This window comes from Microtus pennsylvanicus, chromosome 6, assembly GCF_037038515.1.
Source record: "Microtus pennsylvanicus isolate mMicPen1 chromosome 6, mMicPen1.hap1, whole genome shotgun sequence".
Taxonomy (NCBI): domain Eukaryota; kingdom Metazoa; phylum Chordata; class Mammalia; order Rodentia; family Cricetidae; genus Microtus; species Microtus pennsylvanicus.
Window position 1 is genome coordinate 53733823 of NC_134584.1, and position 24612 is coordinate 53758434.

The 24612-nt window shown below is 43.5% G+C and overlaps 1 protein-coding gene across 2 annotated transcripts; it reads left to right on the top strand.

The window, feature by feature from the left end:
* The first annotated feature begins 979 nt into the window (after positions 1–979).
* Hmgcr (3-hydroxy-3-methylglutaryl-CoA reductase) lies at positions 980–24471 on the top strand. 2 transcript variants are annotated; one of them, XM_075976265.1, is made up of 20 exons: positions 980–1351; positions 6316–6503; positions 6919–7030; positions 7246–7333; positions 8503–8587; positions 10273–10378; positions 13556–13662; positions 13771–13887; positions 14600–14760; positions 14858–15105; positions 15218–15390; positions 17365–17559; positions 18049–18207; positions 18348–18505; positions 19304–19409; positions 20543–20713; positions 21113–21253; positions 21339–21497; positions 22272–22426; positions 22761–24471. In XM_075976265.1, exons 1-20 carry the CDS (start codon positions 1345–1347, stop codon positions 22813–22815), a joined length of 2691 nt encoding a protein of 896 aa, XP_075832380.1. In that variant the 5' UTR covers positions 980–1344; the 3' UTR covers positions 22816–24471. The 2 variants fall into 2 exon arrangements, with proteins under 2 accessions (XP_075832380.1, XP_075832381.1); XM_075976266.1 differs by lacking the exon at positions 980–1351 and adding an exon at positions 1811–1957.
* Positions 24472–24612: the final 141 nt, after the last annotated feature.

A 24612-nucleotide genomic window follows, 5' to 3' on the forward strand; every position in this document is an offset into this window, starting at 1 on the left:
CCCATAGCTCCTCCTTGTTTGGTTTTGAGCTCACATGTCCATTGGCAATCTCAAACAGAATTTGGGAACAAAGTTTTCAAACCTCATTTTGTCTTTTGCTGCAACAGCTTTGTGATCCTTTCAGGGAATCTTAAACAAACATATGGTTTTCCTATGTAGCCCAATCCCATGGACCCCCTTTCCTTGATTTCTCAGGGCTAGAATTACAGGCATGCATCACCACATTTGATGATTTATATTACTAGTAATTTGTATTTAGACCTTCAGACTTTTAAAAACATAAAGAATATGACAGGATTTTTAGGTTCTTGAACTTACCTATGCCTTGCCTTTCCCCCTTTTTCTTGACTTTCTTGCCTTCTTTTCCTTTCTTCTCTTCTCCCCGAGTCCCGTTTAAGAAATTTTTGGTTTTGTGTGTGTGTGTGTGTGTGTGTGTGTGTGTGTGTGTTTTGACACAGGGTTTCTCTATAGCTTTGGGGGCCTGTCCTGGAACTAGCTCTTGTAGACCAGGCTGGCCTCGAACTCACAGAGATCCACCTGCCTCAAGTGCTGGGATTAAAAGCATTGCCATCTTTGGCCAGCTCGCTGCATGAGTCGTGTTTATTGCTATGCTTACAGCTCTAATCACCATTGCTGTACGTAATGCATTTTTCAGAGTGCCTGGTAAAGATACAAACAAAAGTTCTGCACTGGGGCAGAGGAAGGCAGCCAAAGCAGCTCGAGCTTTAGATGTGGAACAAAATCTTAGTTTTCCAACTGCTCTACTTAAGAAATTTCCACATAAAATAGTTAAGACAAGTCATAGACTATTACAGAAATGCTATGGGCGTTTGAAGGAGAGAAATGACATGCATTTGAATCAGGAAAGGGGGTGGCATATGAATGATCCTTGAGGTATAATTAGGATTTCAAAATTTAAAGTGGGTATGAATATTCAGGTTAAACTAAGAACATAAACAGGGGTGTCAAGAGATTCAGTACATTCGAAGGACCTGTTACTTCAGGCTGAAAGAGGGTGCTAGGGCTGTGAAGAGATGAAATGCAGGGTGGGGCTATACTAGCAATGTCAGCTTCTTCATGGGCAAAAGGCTGATGATTTAGGAGCCGGTCTATGGCATAAGAGGAAGATTGCTGCAGCAGAAACGCCAGAAGCACTGGCTGGAAGATGTAAGCGCCTAGGAGTGGGAAGACCAGTTCGGATAGGTTATTGCAGTTTTCAGTAAGAGATGATAAAAGCCTGCAGCCAGGAGAGCAGAGGGAATTCAGAGAGGACACGGGAGAGGGAATCTTCAGCAAGAATCCTGAGCGTGCGCCAGGAGACCTAGATCGTCGGAGCCACTGTAAATGATGGGTAAGTCACAGAGGGGTTGGGTTGCACCCCGACGCCACGTTTTCACCTTTTTTAAGTTCCTATTTTTCTGTTTCCAGAGCTCTACTACTTTCCCCAGATCTCTGTGCAAAGTGGGCTTTTCCTTCTCACCCTGGCCTCGCGCTCATCCCCACGCCCCCACTCTGACACGGTGGCCTCCCTGGGCCCTCCCACAGGAACGACCCTCGCAGGTCAGACTCCGAGGCCGGGGGCACTCCACCCGCGGGATCCCCTACCGCCCGCGCGGGCGGCGTCCTCGCCGGCGTCCCCACGGCTCAGGGACCAATGGGAAGGCGGCGATGCTGGGACTCGACCAGCTATTGGTTGGCTCCGCCGTGGTGAGAGATGGTGCGGTGCCCGTTCTCCGCCCGGGTGCGAGCTGTGGGCGGTTGTTAGGGCGACCGTTCGTGACGTAGGCCGTCAGGCCGAGCAGCTGCCCGGCGATTGGCTGGACGATCGGACGATCCTTGCTTATTGGCGGCCGCCTGGCGGCTCGGAGCGTGCGTAAGTGCAGTTCCTTCCGCCCGAGGCTCCGTTGGCTGGAGACGGCGGCTGGGCCGGCTTGGTGGCCTCCATTGAGATCCGGAGGTGAGCTGGCCGACTCTGGGGATCCGCAGGCCAGGGGCTGCGGGGTTGGCGGCCGGCGCGGCTCGCGCTCCGCCAGGGCCCACGAGGCGGCTGGGGACCGAGGGGACCGCGAGGAGACGTCCTTGAGGCCCGGCGGCAGGGCGGCCGCCTGGGAACCCGTGGGCCGGCTAGGCCTGCGGGCCGGTGCTGCAGCGGGGCGTCCGTGGGTCCTGTCCTGGGGGAGATGTGCTGGCCGGGCGGTCACGGTCATGCGGGTAGAACGAGTGTCAGACGCGGGAGAGGGGGACAGCGGGAGCAGATGTTCATGGAGCCCTTGGGTACGAGTGTTCACGCCCAGACGTTGCCTTGCCGCAGAATCTCTAAAGTGATGGAGAAGAGCCCGATGCTGGCTGCAGTTAGACCCAAAGCCAGGATACGGCAGGTTATGCCCCCTCCTAGTGGGCCAGGAGGATGCGAGATGAGTGCAGGCAAAGCTGGCTCTCAAAAAGTCAGTCGGTCTGCCCCGTACGTCTTACCTTTCTCCTAAGGGGCGGAGGCTCATTGATTCTGACGCCCTTACCTTGCGCCCCTTTTGGAATTTTTTGGTTTGAGTGAGGAAGACTGGACCTTCGAGGTTCGCAAGTTAAACAATGGACTTCTGAGGTAGGAGTGGCTAATGTATTCCATCGTAAGTAATCATGGAATATGACCTTACTTAAGGATGTGCCTTTTCCGGCTAGGTCCTGTAAAGCCCCAAGAAACGCTTGTTCCTGGGCTTTACTACTATGTCTTAGTGTGCAGTTAGAGCATCTGGCAAAGTGGGGAAAACGTTTGTTGGTTTACTTGTGAATTTATCTTAGGGCCAAGACTTGGATATTTCGTGAGGTTGGGCCGCATTTTGTGGGCATTGTTGTAGTGCTTTTCTAGAATCCGGTACATTTGTCAGGAAGCAGACATGGAAATTAGTAACGTGAAGAGCAGAAAGAAACTGCATAAACTTGTGTGTATGTCACGGCTGTTTCAAGGAAAAGTGTGAGCCTGTGGGGGAACGTGGCGCACACTCAACAACGCTAGTATATTTTTGTCTAATTTGTAGACCACGAGCTACATTCTGGGATCAGTATCTGCGCTGTTTTAAACCCATATGAAATGCTAGCATCTGAAATTGGACTATGTTTTAACTCACAAAGTAGTACTTCTTTACGGTTCCCCTTAATACTTTGGTCAGAGAACTTCAAGCTGAAGAGGAGATGCCTAGAAGGGGGTCACGTGTAATGAGGTGCTGGGTAGAGAACCTGAGTTCTGCTGCGAGGTGATGGCGCTCCTGTGTGATGGGAGCTTAGGAAGGCAGGTTACATCCTGTGGGATTTAAAGTGACTGCAGTAGAGGTTAGGGTTCTTACCCTCCGGCATGTATTGATTAGTTTGAGGTGAGTGTAGATGCTGTACAGTCGAAGATTGGAGTGTGTGCCACAGGCAGAGGGCTGGATAGACTGGAGGAATCAGAGCCTTCTTTCTGTAATTGACAGTGCTGGGTGGGTCTAGTCGGAGACAGGATGACAATTCAAGAGTTCCAGTACACTTAGCTGTGTGGTGGCAGTGGTGTATGCCTTTAAGGCCAGCCTGGTCTACAGAGTGAGTTCCAGGACAGCCAGTGCTGTTACACAGAGAAAACCATGTCTCAAAAGGGGGGGGGGGTTTCAGTATACTTAAATTTTCAAACCTTTGAAGAGTCAGAAGTGTTTGCTGTATACTTTATTTGGCTAAGTAGGCATATGTTTCTTATATACTTTGTTTTAGGTAGGTTCTTTTATTATTGCAATACAGCACAGATGCTGTTTGCTTAGCTTTTATAATCTGCCACATAGCCCCACTGGTGTCCCTTGTAATTGCTGTGATTCCTGCCCTGTGAATGCTTTGCATAGTCACAGAAATGGGAGGTGCTGGTCAGAGGAGATGGTTTATAATTATGGTTACTTTTGACATACCTTTGTGACATTGCTCAGTTTGTATCTCCAGGTAGGTGCGGTTCTCTGTGTTTGGATTGGTGCACAGGATTTTGTGTAATTTTTTTCTACCTGAATATCAAAAATAGGAATTTACACCTGGCAGGAGAAAGTGGCAGGATTAACAGTGCTCCAGGACTTCGGCTGGATGGAAAATCTGATATACCTGATGGAATACAGCTGTGGGTTTGGGATTAATTTGTAATCAATTGGGGTCCTTTCTGATAACAATTCAGATTTTAATTGAGCAGAATCAATGTTAATAGTGATGAATAATGTTCAAGCTTTTGGTCGTGAGGGGTGGAGAATTGGAAGTGATTTTGACTTAGATTTAAACTAATTTACCTTCTGAAACCTTGAAGCCAATCTTTCAGACCAGTTTGCAGTATTTAGTTTCTGATTTTAAAAAGAGAATGTATAAGAGAAGCCAGTAGACATGGTTTAAAGTTTTCAAACTTTAAATCCAGGCCCTGAGTAAAAGTATTTTGTAGTTGTCATTTCTTATTGTATTGAGCAGTGGAAGATGCTGGAAAGGCAAATGGTAAAGTTCATTGTGCAAGACAGAAAAAAAAGGAATAAGTTCAGACAATGCCTACTACATCCTATGCCTTGCTAATAATTGCTGTCTTTTCAAAATTAAGATCCACAGTAAGAAACACACATTCCAGTGAAACTGTCACGATATATGAATTTATATAGTATCTGTGCTTCCTGTCTTAGCCAGCAACTACTTTCATGTCATTTTCGATTTTTAATTAAACTGTTCTTAACAACAACATTGATTCCATGATTGAATGAGTGTGTTGTGACCCCCTTGAGACACTAGCATGTCTGGTATGATTAAAATGTAGAGGGGAGGGGGCCGGGCGGTGGTGGCGCATGCCTTTAATCCCAGCACTTGGGAGGCAGAGGCAGGCGGATTTCTGTGAGTTCGAGACCAGCCTGGTCTACAAGAGCTAGTTCCAGGACAGGCTCCAAAACCACAGAGAAACCCTGTCTCGAAAAACAAAGAAAGAAAAAAGTAGAGGGGAAAATGGAGTGTTTTCGTTAGAGATGATATTTGCTAATTGGCTTCATTTTTAAAAGCCAGGCCTCTATCTTTCTTAAACCCTCCACCAGGTACAAGGCCTTCTTTTACTAAATTTGTTGGTTTTTACTTTCATCAGTAGATAAGTCACTTTCTTAGTGAGTATGTGTGAATTCCTGCTGACACCAGGGGACTCAGTGGCTGGTTTCTTTTCCTCTTTTGCATTGTGTGTTTGTGTGCATTGTGTGTGCCATGGCATGAGGGCAAAGGTCAGAGTACACCCTCCAGTTGAGGATTGGTGAGGCTTAGATGCAAGTACATTCACCCACTGTATCATCTCAAAGGCCCTTTTTACTTCTTAATCATGATTGATTTTTATGGGTAATATTCTTCATTAGTTTTTCTGAAAGAACTGAAGCATACAAGTATCTCTGTTGGCCATCAGTGGTTTTGCAAGGTGCTCTTCAAATAGGAATGTCAGAATTATTAATTGGCCAGCAGATGTGGGAAGAGTGGTAGTCATTAGCTCGGATCTTCTTGCTATTATTTATTCTATTGAGAATCTTTTTGTCAGACAAGAAGTTAAGTTTGTTTTGTTTTGTGTTTTGTCCAGCAGAGGACCTTTCCCCTTTGTGGGTGAGAGGGACAGGACAGGCATTTTAGCCAGCCATCAGACTCAGCTGGCTGTAAAACTTCAGGACCCTTCCACATCTAACACCTTTAAGTTGGCCTTCCCCCCTGTAGTTTGCTGAGAGAAAAGCAGCTATCCTAGCAAAATGCAGGCCCTCTTTTTTACTAACATAGAAACATCAGAAAAGACTTCTGAGGATAGCAACCTTCAGGAAATTATTAGACACTATGTCAGTGATATTCTGCCTTATGTTTTATAGAATGAAATAACAGAATCTTGCGTATAAATCACCATGGTTTATGGCAAGAAATCAACAAGCAGGTTCTTTGCTGTTACCTTTAAGCAGGCGGATGGTGAAGAGGCTATTTATGGGTTTCTTTTTGACTAACTAGAAAATGTGAGTAGTTGTTTCTCTCTTGTTTGCTTTGTCTTTTATTCAGTTCTTCTTGGCTCACATAATTACAAGGGGTTATGCTTGAAACTTACTTTTAAAGAAACAGTTGCACAGAAGTTTGTTGTCCGTGGGTAATAAAAGGTTTAAGTGTTTGAAGAAGTAACAAGCGTCATTTTAATAGATATTACAATTACTTCCCAGAATTATGTGGAACAACGAAATAGTCCTATCTGAAAGATGCTGCACACTGGCTTAACGGCATTTTTTCGTTTAGCTGAAGGTGAGCTGTATGCTAAGTGTCCATGTGTGGTGTTCCCTCTAGGATCCAAGGACCGTGTAGCTACAATGTTGTCAAGACTCTTCCGCATGCATGGCCTCTTTGTGGCCTCCCATCCCTGGGAAGTTATTGTGGGAACGGTGACACTTACCATCTGTATGATGTCCATGAACATGTTTACTGGCAACAACAAGATCTGTGGTTGGAATTATGAGTGCCCAAAATTTGAAGAGGTTGGTGAGATTTGATTCTGACTAAAGTAAATTTCTAAAGAATGTCTCCTTTTTAGAGAGCATATAAGCAAAAAGAGTTCTTCCTGAGTGAAGTCTTTGTTGGTGGGCTTACCTTAGATTCTCAGCTGTTCACATGGGGTGGATTGCACTTAAAATGTTTTTTAATACTAGTAAGTGTAATTGCCTCTGAGAAATATACTTTGTGTAAGGACTATCAGGGAAAAATGAATTGTGAAGAATTACATCCAGATTGCTTAAAAATTGCTTTCCATTTTTGATTGTGTTGGCTGTTTTGATTTGGTTGTCCTATGCTGGCATTTACATTCTTGTGATAATATGTAAGCCAGTGACCCAGAATAAAGGTGGTGGGTGGGTTTTTTTGTACTTCCTGAGAGCTTTCTCTCTTGGCCGGCAGGATGTCCTGAGCAGCGACATCATCATCCTTACCATAACGCGGTGCATCGCCATCCTCTATATTTATTTCCAGTTCCAGAACCTGCGGCAGCTCGGTTCCAAGTATATTTTGGGTAAGACTGGTTTTCTTCCTTGCATGGTGTCAGGCTTGATTGCTGACCGGAGTGTTTGGTACATTTAGTAGTTCCTTGAGACTTCTCAGTAAATATTCTCAGATTTGAGGCCTCAGTAATCTAGAGAAAGTGATATTCTTAGCAGAATATTGTATGAGACTGAATGTTAGCATCTGTGTAATAAAGAGTTCTGAGTGTTGAATTTTGCATTTCAGGTATTGCTGGGCTATTCACAATTTTCTCAAGCTTTGTCTTTAGTACGGTCGTCATTCACTTCTTAGACAAGGAACTGACGGGCTTAAAGTAAGTATTTAAAGCTCAGGTGTGTGTTCTCTAAAATGTATTTCAAGAACCTTTATTCCCTGTGTGTTACAAAGGTGATGTGTAAATTTAGAAGTTTAAAAAATGGGAAATTTTTTATGGACTCGCTATTAGCCAGTTAACTGTTAGCATTTGATAAATATTCTGTCCCATTTATTTTAGACATTTTTTTGAGTGTCATACTATATGTGCTGTCTTAAGCCTTTTCTCCCCAATGTAGTTTATCTGCATCTTTTCACATTCTTAATATTACGTTATTTGTGCTGGCTATATAGTATTCTTCTACATGACTGTTTTGTAGTTTGTTAATCTAATGTTGGATTAATTGAGTTTCTTCATAAATATGATAGTGAATAATATCTTTATAGACAATTTTTTTGTTCATGCTGTTACCTTCTACTAATTCATTTCAGGGGTATTATGGTGGCTGTGGGTTTGCTTATTTGAAAACTTTTTTAAGCCTCTTGCTTTTGGGGAGGTAGGGTAAATTTTTAATTCTATTATCATCAATTTGTATATTGTACATTTTTCTCAATGTTAATTCAAGTAATTTTTATACTAGAATAACGCTTTGCTGAAAAACATTGCAGGTGTCTCTGTATGCTCATTTACATCTTTTTTAAATACATTTTTTTTTATTTTTTTATTTTTTGGTTTTTCGAGACAGGGTTTCTCTGTAGCTTTGGAGCCTGTCCTGGAACTCCCTTGGTAGACCAGGCTGGCCTCGAACTCACAGAGATCCGCCTGTCTCTGCCTCCCAAGTGCTGGGATTACAGGAGTGCGCCACCACCGCCCGGCTGCTCATTTACATCTTAACATGAAGTGGTATTAGTTGAGCTGGGCATAATGGCAATGCCTGTAATACTAGCCCTTGAGAGATTTCCGGAATCAAGAGGATCTGGGGTTCAAGGCCAGTTTCAGCTACATAGGAAGTTAGAGGTCAGCCTTTGTCTCAAAAAAGTAAAACAAAATAAAGTTCAGCAAGTATTTTGAGCATCTGTTAGCCTTGAGGCTTGCGAAGACTCCTAGCATTAAGTATGGCACTGCAAGGTTATGCTAAGTGTGTGGTGTGGGAAGGGTTACTGTAAAGAGCGTTCTAAACCATATTTTCCCTGTATTAAACGGGACTTATCTTGATTTGCTTTCCCCAGTGAAGCTTTGCCCTTTTTCCTGCTTTTGATTGACCTTTCCAGAGCAAGTGCTCTAGCAAAGTTTGCCCTGAGTTCAAACTCACAGGTGAGTATTGTTTAATGAGATGTTGTCATTGTTCAAAATGTAACAGTTGCCTCAAGCTTTTAGATTGAAGTTCTAAGACTGGTTTGTGAGTGTCTCACTCACTTCCCCGTTTTCCCTTTGAGAGTCTCCTGGAATTAAAGTGCAGCGGCCTGGATATAGACATTACCTGTCAATCACTTAGGGAATAGAGTGAGTGTTTTGGTTACTTTCCTCATTGCTCTGACCAAATACCTGGCTTAGAGCAGTTTAAGAAAGAAGGGTTTCGGGGCTGGAGAGATGGCTCAGAGGTTAAAATCACTGCTCTTCCAGAGGTCCTGAGTTCAATTCCCAGCAACCACATGGTGGCTCACAGCCATCTGTAATGACATCTGGTGCCCTCTTCTAGCCAGTAAGTATACAGACAGACAGAACACTGTATACATAATAAATAAATAAATCTAAAAAAAAAAAAGAAGGGTTTCTTTAGGTTTCTGGCCCCAGGGGATAGAGTTGGTCATGGTGGAGAAGGCATGCTGGTGGGGCTGGGTTCCATCTAGGAGATGAGTGTGCATAGGAGGTTGGGCCAGCCAGTGAAACCATAAAGCCCACACTGATTCACTTTTTCCAATGAGGCTTCATATCCTTGCTCTTCCCAAGAAGCGCGACTTCTTGGGGACCAAGTGTTCAAACTCATGAGCCCTTGGGTAGGCATTTCACACTAAACTAGATCTGGTGCCTAGAGTCTAAGTCACATTTGTTTTTAAGCCCCTCAGATTAGCATCTTCCATCTTAAGCTTCATCATGTATCAGTACTTTTTGAGACAGACTCTGTATCTCAGACCATCCTGAATTGCAGTGATCTCCTGCCTTGGTCAGCTGAGCTCTGAGATTGCAGGCATGCACCACCATGTTCTACTTAGATAAGGACATTTTATAACTATCCTTCAGAGACAGGCATTGAACCTAGGACCTTTCACAGGCTTGGCAAGTGCTCAATCACTAAGCTACCCCCTCCCCCAAGCTGTGAAGTAGCTCATAATTGTGGCTCATTTATGTATTGGATAATGGCTTATGATCATTTAACCATTTTGATAATAAAATTATCTAGGTTTTATTGTACTAATGTGACCTCAAAGAATTCTCAAGTAAGCTTCTGTCAATGGGAGCCACAATATAAAACATTAATAGGTGGAATTTAAGTGGTCGGATTAACTTCCCACCTCAAAGGAATATTCCTTAAAAGTCTGTCACTCAGTGGGAAGGGAAGTGGAGTCCTAATAGAAGTTTATGTTGATGGTGTGGTGAATTGTACTACTGCGCCATTTTGCCTCTTGGATGTATGCTATCGTATCACATCTGTTCTTTGAGTAGTAAAATAAGTGTAATGTAGGATGCAGGGTGCTCTCTAGCATTTGTAATGTAGGATGCAGGGTGCTCTCTAGCATTTGTAATGTAGGATGCAGGGTGCTCTCTAGCATTTGTAATGTGGGATGCAGGGTGCTCTCTAGCATTTGTAATGTAGGATGCAGGGTGCTCTCTAGCATTTGTAATGTGGGATGCAGGGTGCTCTCTAGCATTTGTAATGTGGGATGCAGGGTGCTCTCTAGCATTTGTAATGTAGGATGCAGGGTGCTCTCTAGCATTTGTAATGTAGGATGCATCATTTGTGCTTTCCCACCAATGTGTTTGTTTGGTCTGTGCTCTAGGATGAAGTAAGGGAAAATATAGCTCGTGGAATGGCAATTCTGGGCCCCACATTCACCCTTGATGCTCTTGTGGAATGTCTTGTAATTGGAGTTGGCACCATGTCAGGTTTGTAAACAATTTCTAATATGCTTACAATTAAGTAGATCATTAAAGGGAAGCTAGAAGGTCTTGGATTTACTTTGTTTTTTCTTGAATTCTAACTTAAATGACTTGAGCTATAAATACTACTAGTGTGAGGGTATATGAACTTGTGTGTGTGTGTGTGTGTGTGTGTGTGTGTGTGTGTGTGTGTGATAAAAATGTAGCAGCAGGTTACTGTAAATATTACTAGTGTGAGGGTATATAGACCTCTCTCTGTATGTGTGTGTGGTAAAAATGTAGCAGCAGGTTACTGTAAATATTACTAGTGTGAGGGTATATAGACCTCTCTCTGTATGTGTGTGTGATAAAAATGTAGCAGCAGGTTACTGATGTTTTCCTGTTTCACTGTCTTCTCTTTCTGTGTTCCACTTTGTGGTATTATGCGTTCTACAGCTGAATTATAACTAAGATTGTATCCCATGGCTGCTTTGGAAATCCCTTGCTATTGCCTAGGCTAAATTAATAACTTGGTTCCTTTATTTTAATTGTCACATTGGACGTTGCAGGAGTCCAGATAGGAATTAGGTTCATCCAATCAGGTGGTTGGGAAGATTTAATTAGATATTAAGCTGTACAGCTTAGCATTTTGGCACCAGCCTCAACATGCTTCCTCATCCTTAATTGAATACTAGAGAATTAATACTGATACCAAACAGAACTCTATTACGTACAGTAAAAACTATGGCCTGGCATGGAAATTTGCCAGAATAAATGTATCTTGCTATCATGAAGTTTCCTGGTCATTAAGCTCTATTCTATGGCTTTTTCATAAAAACCATGTATGTGTGTGCGTGTGTGTCCATCCATGTCCCCTGGAGCTGGAGTTAGAGGTGGCTGTGAGCTATCTGACGTGGGTGCTGGGAACCGAACTCAAGTCCTCTGCAAGAGCAAGAGTCAGTCTTGGCTGTTGAGCTCTCTACCACTCCAGCCCCTAAGTATATACCTTTGGGGGAAGATTTGGTTATTTTGTATTCATTATTTTATTAAATATGTAATGTTTCTTTAAGTTTCTGATAGTAATGATAGATATTCTGCTGCTCAACAATTTTTTTTTTATTCAAGAAAGAAAAACCATGTACTCATAAAATTATATGCCTACTGTTGGGAATGTAGCTCAGTGGTTCAATCTGAAGCACAAAATTATTTTTGTATACTTTAAATTCACTTTTTGGAAACTAGGAAGATGGCTCAGAGGGTAAAGTCCTCACTGTGCAAGCTTGAGAGCCTGAGTTGGGACCTCGGGAACTCATTTAAACCTGGTGTGATGCCACATCTGCCTTCCCAGTGCTCCTGTGATAGGTGGGAGGCAGAGCTAAAGAGAATTTCTGTCCAGAGTCCAACTAGCCTGGTGTAAGCTATGAACATCAAGGAGACTGTCTATAATAACAGACTCAGGACAGACAGCTGATACTGTCCTCTGACCTCCACGCATGCCGTGGTAAATGCACCCCCATCATCACACACACTTTAAAAACTGACCTCCTAGCCGGGCGGTGGTGGTGCACGCCTTTAATCCCAGCACTCGGGAGGCAGAGGCAGGCGGATCTCTGGGAGTTCGAGGCCAGCCTGGTCTACAAGAGCTAGTTCCAGGACAGGAACCAAAGCTACAGAGAAACCCTGTCTCGAAAAACCAAAAAAAAAAAAACTGACCTCCTGAAAAGTTTAATTTTGAGTTTTAATGGAGATACCATGTCATCACCACGAAAATCAAATGCTGATCTAGTAAAAACACAGTTACCCGATTTTCTTGAAGCAGAAGAGTGTATATGATGTTGAAGATAGACCAGAAAAGTACAGGCCGTGAAACAGAGGCTGCTTGTTTGAAGGTGACGTGGAAAGCAGTAGGGTTGATACTGTCTTGAAGGGGTTAGAGAAGTGAACACAAGAATTGGATGTGTAGTTGCACAAGCCACTGAGAATGTTTATATCTGTGTAGAAATAGGGATGTGGCTTAAAATGAGGAAGTAACTCCACTGCCACCACCCTTTTTACAGTACAAGGGGTTGAACCAGAGCTTACCCATGCTTGGGAGACTTTCTACCACCGAGCTATAGCCTTGTCCTGGCAATAACACTTCGGAAAAGCCAACACGAAAGAAAAAGGTCGGGCTAGGTGTAGCTCAGTGGTAGCGTGTACTTGCATATGGGAAGATCTAATTCCTAGCACACAGACACAACAGCCACAACTTTTAGACATCATTGGACTGCTGCTGTCTCCTTGTGTAGTACCAAAGTGGCAGAAAGGTTTCTTGGTACAGTAAGGAAGAATGATGAGTACATGAGTTTAGGAAAAAAAAGTTTAGTTGATTAATTTGCGAAAAGCATTATTATCAGTTGTTTGCTTTTCTTATTCGCTTTTATTATAAAAGGCAATTGTTTCTTAATTTATATTCAGTATAAATTTTTATTTTAATTTGAGTGGAAGAGTAGGAGTTAGTGATCTTAATTTTCTTTCTGGCCTCTATAGTTCTGGTACTTTCTATTTGACACGACCAAATGACTTCTGAAACATTTTGTGGTGAAATGTTTGTTAATTTTCAGTCTTGATTTCTTAGCATTTTTCACCTTATCATTTTCAGGCAAGTCAGTGAAATAAAACTGTTAGGATATCAGTAGTCACTGAAGGGTTGTGGGGATTTGAAGTTAGGTCATGCAAGGGATATTTACTTAGATATCATGTCAGGAAGGCATAACTGCTTATTGATACATCCTTTGACAAATTGCCCTGTATACAAAGGTGAATTGCTTTTGTGATAATAAGTGAGTATAGATTGAAGGCGTGAAGTTACTCCTGTGGAGTAGCTGATCCTCTAGCTTCTTGGCTCATTCAGTGACACCATTTTATAAAAGAATTGGAATCACATTTGTTGGCAAGATGGATTGAGCACTAGCATTATGTGTGGCATTGTAATGTTGGAGACATGGGAGAAGTTTTGGTCTGTGTCTTTGAGGGATTAAGAGTTTCCTAACTGCTGTGCCTGAAGCCTTAGCGTCATCATTGAGTTGCTAATTTCCAGTAAATGACAAAGGACTTCATGTAGTAAGACTTGCCCGATTTGTCTACCTGTGGGAAGAGCCTGTAAGATAAATGGCGTGTCAGAGACCCACACTTCACTAGCTGTATTTCATTTTCTCCAAGCAGGGGTGCGCCAGCTTGAAATCATGTGCTGCTTTGGCTGCATGTCTGTGCTTGCCAACTACTTCGTGTTCATGACGTTCTTCCCAGCTTGTGTGTCCCTGGTCCTAGAGGTAAGAATGGTTTTCCTGGTGACATTAGTTTAGAAGAGTATTGCTTCTATTCTGCTACTCATCTAAATTGACTGTATACCTCCTAATGCAGTGCTGCTTACTTTGTAGCTTTCTCGGGAAAGCCGCGAAGGTCGGCCAATTTGGCAGCTCAGCCACTTTGCCCGAGTTTTGGAAGAAGAGGAGAATAAACCAAACCCAGTAACCCAAAGGGTCAAGATGATTATGGTAATGGCATTTTTCTTTTCCAGTATCCATAGTTTCAATGTTTCTTATGCTTTGGGTATTTGAGGCCTTTTGTTTGTTTTTAGTTTCCTATCATGTTTACATAATATTTGGCCCTTTCAGTGGTATTCCAGTGTCCTCTCTTTACTCTGAATTTACTCTTTTTTCTTTGAAGTTCTGGGGCTTTAGTGTGTTGTTTTGAGTCAAGATCTCACTAGCTGGCTTTAAACTTGAAATCCTCGTGCCTCAGCCTCCTGAGTGTAGGGATTCCAGGTGAATGCCACTATGCCCCTCCAGGCCTTTTGGTCTTACTCTTGCTTTCCTACATAGATTTTTTGAAAGCCATTTAAAAAAAGGGGGGGGGGGATTTATTTATTATGTATACAGTGTTCTGCCTGCATGTATGCCTGCGTGCCAGAAGAGGGCACCAGATCTTACTACAGATGGTTGTGAGCCACCATGTGGTTGCTGGGAATTGAACTCAGGACTTCTGGAAGAGCAGGCAGTGCTCTTAACCACTGAGCCATCTCTCCAGCCCCTGAAAGCCTGTTCTTTGGAATGATTGAGCAGTGATGGGAACACTGCTTTTATTAGCCACTTAAACTGGGGGCTTTCTTATTGTGATAAGGTGAGGCCAAGGAAGATAGTATCTGGTTCTGGGCTTGTGAGGGATGAGGAAGCAGAGGCTGCACAGCTGAAGATGTGTTTCCTTCAGTCTTTAGGCTTGGTTCTTGTTCACGCTCACAGTCGCTGGATAGCTGACCCTTCGCCTCAGAACAGTACAGCAGAACATTCCAAGGTCTCCTTGGGACTGGATGAGGATGTGTCCAAGAGAATCGAGCCAAGTGTTTCTCTCTGGCAGTTTTATCTCTCCAAGTAAGTTGACTGAAACCCACAGTATTCTGTGCGTTAGCAAGTTGTGCTTTGACGTTTGTTTCTGACCTGACACGTTAATGTGTTTGCTTTCATTCAGGATGATCAGCATGGACATTGAACAGGTGATCACCCTGAGTTTAGCTCTCCTGTTGGCTGTCAAGTACATTTTCTTTGAACAAGCGGAGACAGAATCAACGCTCTCATTAAAAAATCCTATCACGTCTCCTGTGGTGACCCCCAAAAAAGCTCAAGACAACTGTTGCAGACGTGAGCCTCTCCTTGTGAGAAAGAACCAGAAGCTTGCATGTGTGGAGGAGGAGCCAGGAGCGAACCAGGATAGAAAAGGTACTTTCCTGATCTCTTCATTTCCGTTCCTCCTGTCTGAGCATGGACCCTGAAACTTGAGTTCATTTGCAAGTGATTACCGGGTTTTGAGATGTCTCTTTGCCTCTCACAGTTGAGGTTATAAAACCCTTAGTGGCGGAAACCGAGAGTGCAGGCAGAGCTACGTTTGTGCTTGGCGCCTCTGTAGCCAGACCTGTGGCCCCGGGGACACAGGAGCCTGAGATTGACCTCCCCAGCGAGCCTCGGCCTACTGAAGAATGCCTGCAGATCCTGGAGAGTGCTGAGGTGAGGGGTGTGCACACTTGGCTTTCTCTAAGGGGAGGGTGGTTTTGTTCTTATGTCAAAGGACGTAAAACCCAGTACAACTAGACGGAGCCCATTGTGTTATGTGCCCTATCAATTGTATTAACCCCTACAGCCTTTGGGGGATTTTCTCCATCTTTCAGATGAACAGCCCAGATTCAAGGGGCTTTAGTAATATCCCAGGATATTTACTATTGGGGAAACGGTAAGGTTTGGAACAGGGCCTGAGAGTTTCTGGTTCCAGAATCAAAACTCTTTGTAGTGCATCCCTGTTTCTCATAGAGATGAGGAGCTTTTGTACCCTCATCTGTGTTGGAACATGGCTGGGCTGCACAGAGCAAAGCTTTGTTTTGTGCTTTTTGATCTCACCAGGCAGCTAGCTTTTCTTCCTGGAGCTTTGACCATGTTCTGCCTCCACGTTTATACACTTCCATTCATACTTCAGCTGTGTCTGCTTAGTCTGACTAACTTTTTGTATAAAGAATATGTTTTCCGGGTCTGCACAGTGCTACATAGTAAGACCTTGTCTCAAAAATCTTTTCTTCATGTTTGACCAAATATAGTTCCATTGTACCCTCACTTTATTAAGATACAATTGACAGGAAATTAGAAGTATTTAAATTGCACAGCTTCTTTTTGAAAAATTAACACTGTCAAGCTAATATTTATCATCTACTGTCTATTGAGAACTTAATCATCCCGTGTCACAGAGCTTTGACACCAGTATTTGGATAAGCATCCCATTCCTTTCTTCCTGGCTATTGGCAACCATCGTTTCTGTTCTTGGATAAGTGTTGTACCTTCTACGTATGAGACCTTGGAGCATTTCCCCCTCAGAAGTTACTGTGTCACTTGTGTATCAGCCTCTAGGTGTGTTTGTTTTACATGTGCCAGTGCCTAGGCTAGGAATGTAGCTCAGTACAGTTCTTGCTTAGCATGTGTGTGAGGCCCCCCAGCACCTTAGAGAAAACCCAAATGGTGTGTCAATAGCCAGTCCTCATTGCCATGCTGTGTTAACAGGATCATACATGTGGGCTTTACTTTACTTTATTTTTACTTATTTTTTGTGAAGATTTTTTGGGTTTTATTGTTTAGTTTTTATAAAATCTTACAGTTTTGATGCTGTTTGATTATGTGGGTGGGGAGAGTAAAGATTGGTGACGCTGCATGCCTTTCTCAGTCTCTTTCCACCGTCATTCTGTCTGTCTGTTTTGTTTCTGAGACAAATTTTACTATATATTTCTGGCTGGAACTCATAGAGTTCCTCTGCCTCCTGACTTGATCTGAATGTGTGAGACAGGGCTGGCACTGAACATGGAGCTTGCCATTTTAGATAAACTGGACACAGCAAACCCCCAGCAACAACTTTGCCTGTTTTCCTCCTGCTGGGATTGCGGATGGAGCCAGTGTGGGTGCTGGGATCTGAACTCAGGGATTGTGGATGGAGCCACTGTGACTGACTTCTGTGTGGGGCTGGGATCTGAACTCAGGCTGCACAGCAAGCGCTTCACCCGCCCAGCCATTGCCCTGGCTCTCCTTGACAGTCGCTGTTCAGATCATCTCCCTCCTTACAAACCCAAGCCTTTTGAGTTTTCCTCTTGAGTATCCTCAGCTATTTAAGGGCCACGGCTTGTACACAAAATATATTACCATATAATAACATACTGCCTATGTCATTGTAAGAAATAATGTATTGATTGGCTTTCATTGATCAGTCCATGAGCATGTAAGTTCACAGTGTGGGCAGACCCACAGCAGCGCAGGGGAGCTGGACTGAGGGCAAGATTCTGTTCTGGTGCTGCTCTCTTCTGAGGGGAGTGGGGCAGTAAGGTAGATCCCTATGGTGTTGTCATCTGAGCAACTCTGCACTGTGGGCTTTCAACTTCTTTGGCTTTGTCGTGTGAGCTGCAGTTCTTGACTCTGCTGTCATCTCCCTCCCATTTCCCATCTCTTCAGAAAGGTGCAAAGTTCCTTAGTGATGCAGAGATCATCCAGCTGGTCAATGCCAAGCACATTCCGGCCTACAAATTGGAAACTCTAATGGAAACTCATGAACGTGGTGTGTCTATTCGCCGACAGCTCCTATCCACAAAGCTTCCAGAGCCTTCTTCCTTGCAGTACCTGCCTTACAGAGATTATAATTACTCCCTGGTATGCTATTTGATTGATTAAGGAGGGCTTGCTTTGTAACTTGACTTTACACTATTAATTGTTTTCCATGTTTTTGTTGTCATTGCTGGGAGAGTTTATAAAGATTTTGTTTTTCGAGAGAATTTCTCTGTGGAGCTCTGGCTGTTTTGGAACCTCCCCCTGTAGACCAGGCTGGCCTCGAACTCAGAGATCTGCCTGTCTCTGTCTCTTGCACGCTGGGATTAAAGGTGTGCACCACCACGCCCAACCAGTTTAAATATTTTTAAAGAGGAAATTTGGGGTGGGGTTGGGCCTAGTGATAGAATGTCTGCCTAACATTGGTGGGGCCCTAGGTTTGATCCCCAGCATCATAACGACATAAAGAATACATTAAAAATATTGTTTGAATATTTTATAGGATTAAGTGAAGAATTGTTAGTGATGGGGATGAGATGAGCTGTTATCCATTACAATGTAGTTCTTCATGTGCTGCCCACCTGTGTTTCTTAGGTGATGGGAGCTTGCTGTGAGAATGTAATTGGCTATATGCCCATCCCTGTCGGAGTGGCAGGGCCTCTCTGCCTGGATGGGAAAGAGTACCAGGTTCCAATGGCAACAACAGAAGGCTGTCTTGTGGCCAGCACCAACAGAGGCTGCAGAGCAATAGGTGTAAGTTGGAATTTGTTTACTTTAAGGTATAAGGCAAACTGGGCAGGGTAGGGAAGCCAAGACAGGTTTGGGGACAGTCAAGGTCTTTGAAAGAGGCTGGTGTTTCCTGGATTAATATGTTCCCATAATCTTCTGCTTAGCTTGGTGGAGGTGCCAGCAGCCGGGTCCTTGCAGATGGGATGACCCGAGGCCCAGTGGTGCGTCTTCCTCGTGCTTGTGACTCTGCAGAAGTGAAGGCCTGGCTCGAGACACCTGAAGGGTTTGCAGTGGTAAAGGAGGCCTTCGATAGCACCAGCAGGTGTGTGGGGCTCGCATGAAGATGATATACAATATAATAGAATGATAGCTAAAGCTAGCTGTCGATGAGTGCCTGCTTATGGTAACGTAGCCCTGTCCTGTATCCATCCCTCTAGGAATGATTATTCTTGCTTAGGGTGAGGATTGATTCAGATGAATTAATTACCCCATAGGAATAAATTGGTTTTTTAAAGCTTGGTGAGATGGCTCAGCAAGAAAAAACACTTACTGTGTGAATCTGGTGACCCAAGTTCAGTTCCTTATTCCCACTCACAGGCAGCAATAGTAAATTAAAAGATAGGAGCTAATATGCTTGATTAGACTGTTATTCTGCCCTAGAGAAGGAGTTTCTAGGCAGAATGGGAGTGTTAGTATAGTTATAGGTTTGCTCTGAGCGAAGACCATTAAAACCATACAGAAGCATAGCAGTAGATGCCAGTGCTTGCAGAGTCTAAGCCAAGGTGTTTGCTCTTATTTGGACTTAAAAGTTTTAAGAAGCTAGTCCACCTTTTAGTCAGTGACAGAGAACAAGACTCAGCTGATTAGCCTTCATTTCTTTAAAGAAAAATTGTTCCATACTGAAGTAGATTAAAATAAAATTTCTGGCAGGCAATGGTAACACATGCCTTTAATCCCAGCATTCAGGAGGCAGACATTGGTGGTTCTGAGTTCAAAGGCAGCCTGGTCTACCGAGCAAGTTCCAGGATAGTCAAAGAAACTTGTCTTAAAAAACCAAAAAATAAGAAAGAAAGAAAAAAATTTCTCACCTTGGCTTAGAATAAAAACCTTGTGTTTGCAGATTTGCGCGTCTAGAGAAACTTCATGTGACTATGGCAGGACGCAACCTCTATATCCGCTTCCAGTCCAAGACAGGGGATGCCATGGGGATGAACATGATTTCCAAGGTAAGCATGGAGCCACTGTATCTGGAAGGGTTTAGGATGGAGTTTCATAGAGTTGGGAGCCTGCAGTGGGTGTTGGGACTTGGACCTAGGTCCTCAGGGGTCCTAAACTGCCCAGTTGTCTGCCTAGTCACACTGTTTTAGATTCAGCACTGTTGTAAATGCACTCACAAGTGTTGGGAGGGATCTGTTGTTGGTACTTGAGAATTTTTTCCAATAATTCACCTCCCCAATGAAGAGTGGGACCAGGGTTTTTAGCTCAGCGCAGGTTAGTGTGTGGGACTCCAGGTCACTTCTGAGCATGCCCCAGCCATTCCAAAGAGCTTTGTTCTCAAATCTTGCAACTGACATTTTCTAGAGACTTTTTTGTTTTTGTTCTTTTCCTTTTTATTATTATTATTTATTTTATTTTGCTTTTTGGTGGCAGGGTTTCACTATAGCCTTGGCTGGCCTGGAGCACATTATGTGGACCAGGGTGACCAGCAACTCATGATCAGTTTTCGTGTGTCTGACTCTAGTTGCTGGGATTATAACCATGATTAGCATGCTCAGAAACACTTTAAGATATATAACTTATCTGGTTTATTTGTATAATCCATTCATTTATGTGTGGTGTACACTTTATTTTGTTGATAACAGATTTTGTTTATAAAGATTATTCAGAAAGAGGAAAATAATAAATGTCTAAGTTTTTTTAAATTCTCAATAAATAGTATGGTGGTTCCTCAACAGCTTGCAAGTAGAATTGCTGTGTCACCTCCCAGTTCTGTTGGACAGTCTCAAAGAGTTGTTAGTACACTCGTGGTCACAATATCATTTGCTACACTAGGCATTGGGCAGAGTGGCCTAAGCATTCATTGGGTAGTGCATGAGGAAGAGATGTGTTCGTGTGGACACTATTCTAAGTGAAATCGCCAGTTAGAAAATACAGTTGCACTTACCAGAGCTGACCAGAGTCATCAGGGTCGTGGCCACCAGTAGGTGTTGGGCTGGCAGGGCTGCAGAGCATTAGCTTATCAGATAGAGGTTGGGACATTAGCTCCATGGTAACTTGGATGTACTGAATGACTGCATCGCAATAGTCACGGTGGTCAGAATGGTGACTCCATCACATACTTTGATTTGCTTCTTCCTAGGGCACGGAGAAAGCACTTTTGAAGCTTCAGGAGTTCTTTCCTGAGATGCAGATCCTGGCAGTTAGTGGTAACTATTGCACTGACAAGAAACCTGCTGCCATAAACTGGATCGAAGGAAGAGGAAAGACAGTTGTGTGTGAAGCTGTCATTCCTGCCAAGGTGGTGAGAGAAGTAAGTGATGGATGAATGTTGTCCTATCTGATGTAGTAGTGTCATTAATTGGGTTGAGACCAGCCAATCCCAGCTCCAGGGAGACAGAGGCAGAGGATCCCTGCAAGTCTGAGGCCAGTGTGGGCTACATAGGAAGTTCTGGGCCAGCATGACTGAAAGACAATTTTAAAAATAATAAATATTAAAAGAGTACTAACACCTTTAGTAAGATTACATTTGTAGGGTTTTTCTTTCTGTTAAAATCATTTTTATTTTTCATGCCCATTTGCATGTGGCACTCCTGGGACAGCTAAATAGGGCCACATCTACACCCTTGCTTCCTAGAAGTACAGAGAAATAGATTTTTGTCTTGTTTGATTCTCCTGGAGGAATATGTAAAATGTGCACACTGTGGTCTAGGTATTAAAGACGACGACGGAAGCTATGATTGACGTCAATATTAACAAGAATCTCGTGGGGTCTGCCATGGCTGGGAGCATAGGAGGCTACAACGCCCATGCAGCCAACATCGTCACTGCCATCTACATTGCGTGTGGCCAGGTGAGCTAGCCAGTTCCCACCTTACCTTCTGCTCTGTGGTTCTCGGTGAAAGAACTATACTGCATTTTCCCTTTTCCCCTTCCAGGATGCAGCGCAGAATGTGGGCAGTTCAAACTGTATTACTTTAATGGAAGCAAGTGGTCCCACGAATGAAGACTTGTATATCAGTTGCACCATGCCGTCTATAGAGATAGGAACCGTGGGTGGTGGGACCAACCTCCTACCTCAGCAAGCCTGCCTGCAGGTACGGGTCTGGCACAGAACGTAGTGGCCTCAGGCCTATCTCGACTCCCACTTGTTGTGCTTTGTTCTGCTGCTTACTGACTAAACCAAACTTGGGAAAGAGGATTCCTTTCCACTTCAACATCTAGGTAGAGGGAGTTAAGGCAGGAACCTGGAAACAGTTGAGACCGTGGCAGAGTGCTGTTGGCTGGCTTGTTCCCAGTCTCTCATTCAGCTACAGTTTTTTTTTTTTTTTGTTTTGTTTTGTTTTGTTTTTGTTTTATGTGGAGTGGGTTCTTCATCAATTAGCAGTCAAGAAAATACCCTGTGGACATGCACACAGGCCACTGCTGGAGGCCGCTTATCACTTGAGGTTCCCTCTTCCTAGATGCATCAAGTTGATACCCAAGTTTGACCCTCACACCAGGGATAATACGTGTCTATCTGACACCACATCACTCTACTCTGTACTCTTGCTGATCTTTTCAGCCCTTGCTTTCTACCAGTCTAGCCTAGCATGTCCAAATATGTATAAGGGTTCTAAATATATGTGTGTGTATGTCTATATGTACATACATGTGTATATGTACTTAGCACAAATATATATACATACACATATGCACATACATATACGTGGTTTGGGTGCATGTGTCTCATGAGATTAATTAAGCAAGTAAGTGCATAGTGCCAGTCTGTGTCAATCCCAGCTGTCTGGCCTGACCTGGCTACCACTTCTGATGGAGTCTAGTTGGTCTGATGCCTTGTAGTAATCTTCTTTATTGGTCTCTGATTACAGATGCTAGGTGTTCAAGGAGCATGCAAAGACAATCCTGGAGAAAATGCACGGCAGCTTGCCCGAATTGTGTGTGGTACTGTAATGGCTGGGGAGTTGTCCTTGATGGCAGCATTGGCAGCAGGACATCTTGTCAGAAGTCACATGGTTCACAACAGGTAAGACTTCTAGACATAAGAAATTTTCCCAATTAAAGTTCGACAGTCTGGTCTGGGAAATACCACTAAAATGTTTGGGCAATTTGAGTCTAAGCCCTGGAACCTAAATTTGTCAAACAATGCAACCAGGTATAATGGCATGAGCTTAGAGTGCAGACTGTGGGCGGGGGAGAGGCAGGGCCTGAGGGCTCACTGCACAGGGGCGAGTTCCAGGCCAGAGGGGTGACATCTAGTGTTGTCTTCTGCCCCGCCCCTGTCCCCCACATGCACCACCAACCCCCAAGTTTTCATTGCTGACGTTTTCTGTTTTACTACTTGTCTTTTTCTGACTTAGATCGAAGATAAATTTACAAGATCTGCAAGGAACATGCACCAAGAAGGCAGCCTGAGCAGCCTGACCGTATGGAACTAAAGCACGGGCATTGGGTTCTCAAGGCTAACATGAAATCTGTGAATTAAAAATCTCAATGCAGTGTCTTGTGGAAGATGAATGGACGTGATCAGTGAGATGCCTGCTTGGTTTTGGGCTCTTTCAGAGACATCTGAGGTCCTTTGCACAGACTCCTCAGATCTGGAAACAGTGTGTCTTGCCATGCTGTCTTCTGGAAAGATCTCCTGTGGATGTCGTGCTCTGAGCAGCACAGGTGTGATCTGCAGCTCGTTTCTGAAAGCCCCACAAGCTGGAAAAGGTTTTGATGCAGTGCTGGAGTTGATGGTGATCAGTGTGAGACTGGCCTCTCCAAGTGGGCTAAACCTGGAGTTTTAAATTATATTGTAGCTGACAGAACTTCTGATTTTATATTTATTTAGTCTGAGTTATAGAACTTTGTAATCTAAGTTTATTTTTTGTAAACTAATAATTCATTTGGTGCTGGTCTATTGATTTTGGGGGTAAACAACATATTCTTCAGAAGGGGACCTACTTCTTCATGGGAAGAATTCCTTTTATTCTCAAACTACAGAACAATGTGCTCAGCAGTGCTGATCGTTCTCGATGAAGAAAGCAGCCACTGCGTTTATTTCTGCAGGTCTCTGTTCAGAGAGGCCTCTTGTCTAGATTTTTGCCAACTGGGCTACTGCATGTCTTAGCTTCAGGCTTTAGGAAAGTGCCATGCTTTGCACTAAAGACAGCAGAGCTCTCGGTGTTACTTAGACAAGGGTACAAGCAAGTTGGACCTCTCAGAGTATGGGAACATGGTTTTAAAAGAAAACGACCATTTCTCTAAGTCAACTTTCTTTAGAGACATTTTAACTTATTTAGCTGAATTCTAGATTTTTTGGTAAACTATCAAATCTGTATATGCTGTAATAAAGTGTCTTACGCTAGGAGTCTATTGAAAGTGTTTTAAGAAATAAAAGAACTCAACTTTACACTGATAAAATACTCTAGCTTGGGGCAGAGAAGACAGTGCTCTGTGGCATTGTCCAGGAAACTCTGGCTTGCTTGCCACGCCTAATGAAGGGAAAGTCAGCTTGCAGAGCCAATGATGGAGCCACATGAATGGCCCTGCAGCTGTGTGCCTTGTTCCTGTGGCCAGGAGCTTGGTGACTGAAAAATTTACGGGCTCCTTTGATGGACCCAGAAAAGCTCTTAACTTCCTCAGGGGGTCAGCAGAGTTGTTGAATCTCAATTTTTTTTTAATGTACCGGTTTTGTATAAATAATAAAGAGCTCCTTATTTTGTATTCTATCTAATGCTTCAAGTTCAGTCTTGGGAAATGACATCTTGTGGACTCTGAAAGACATTCCAAGCGTGCAGCGGCATCACGGGAGCCTCTTAGTGATTGTATGTCAGTATTACTGTGGAAGATGGACTTTGCTGTTGTATGTGAAGTTTCACATAGCTTCTCTTGTGACTTTTTAGCCAGTAACGTTTTATTTACCTGAGCTTGTCATGGAAGTGGCGGTGAACACTAAGGAATGTTCATGCTGGTGACTGTAACCAATGTCATCTTGCTAAATCCGTGTTTTGTACAATTACTAAATTGTATACATTTTGTTATAGGATACTTTTTCCAGTTGAGTAAATTATGAAAGGAAGTTAACGTTGACAAGTGTAAGCAGTCAATTTTTTAAAATTGAGGACTAACCATAATCCCAAGGCCCAGAAATGAGCCGTCTGACGGAATGGTAGCCTGTCCTCTGCTGGGCCAGCCAGTCATCTCTCTCCATTACACTTTAACTTG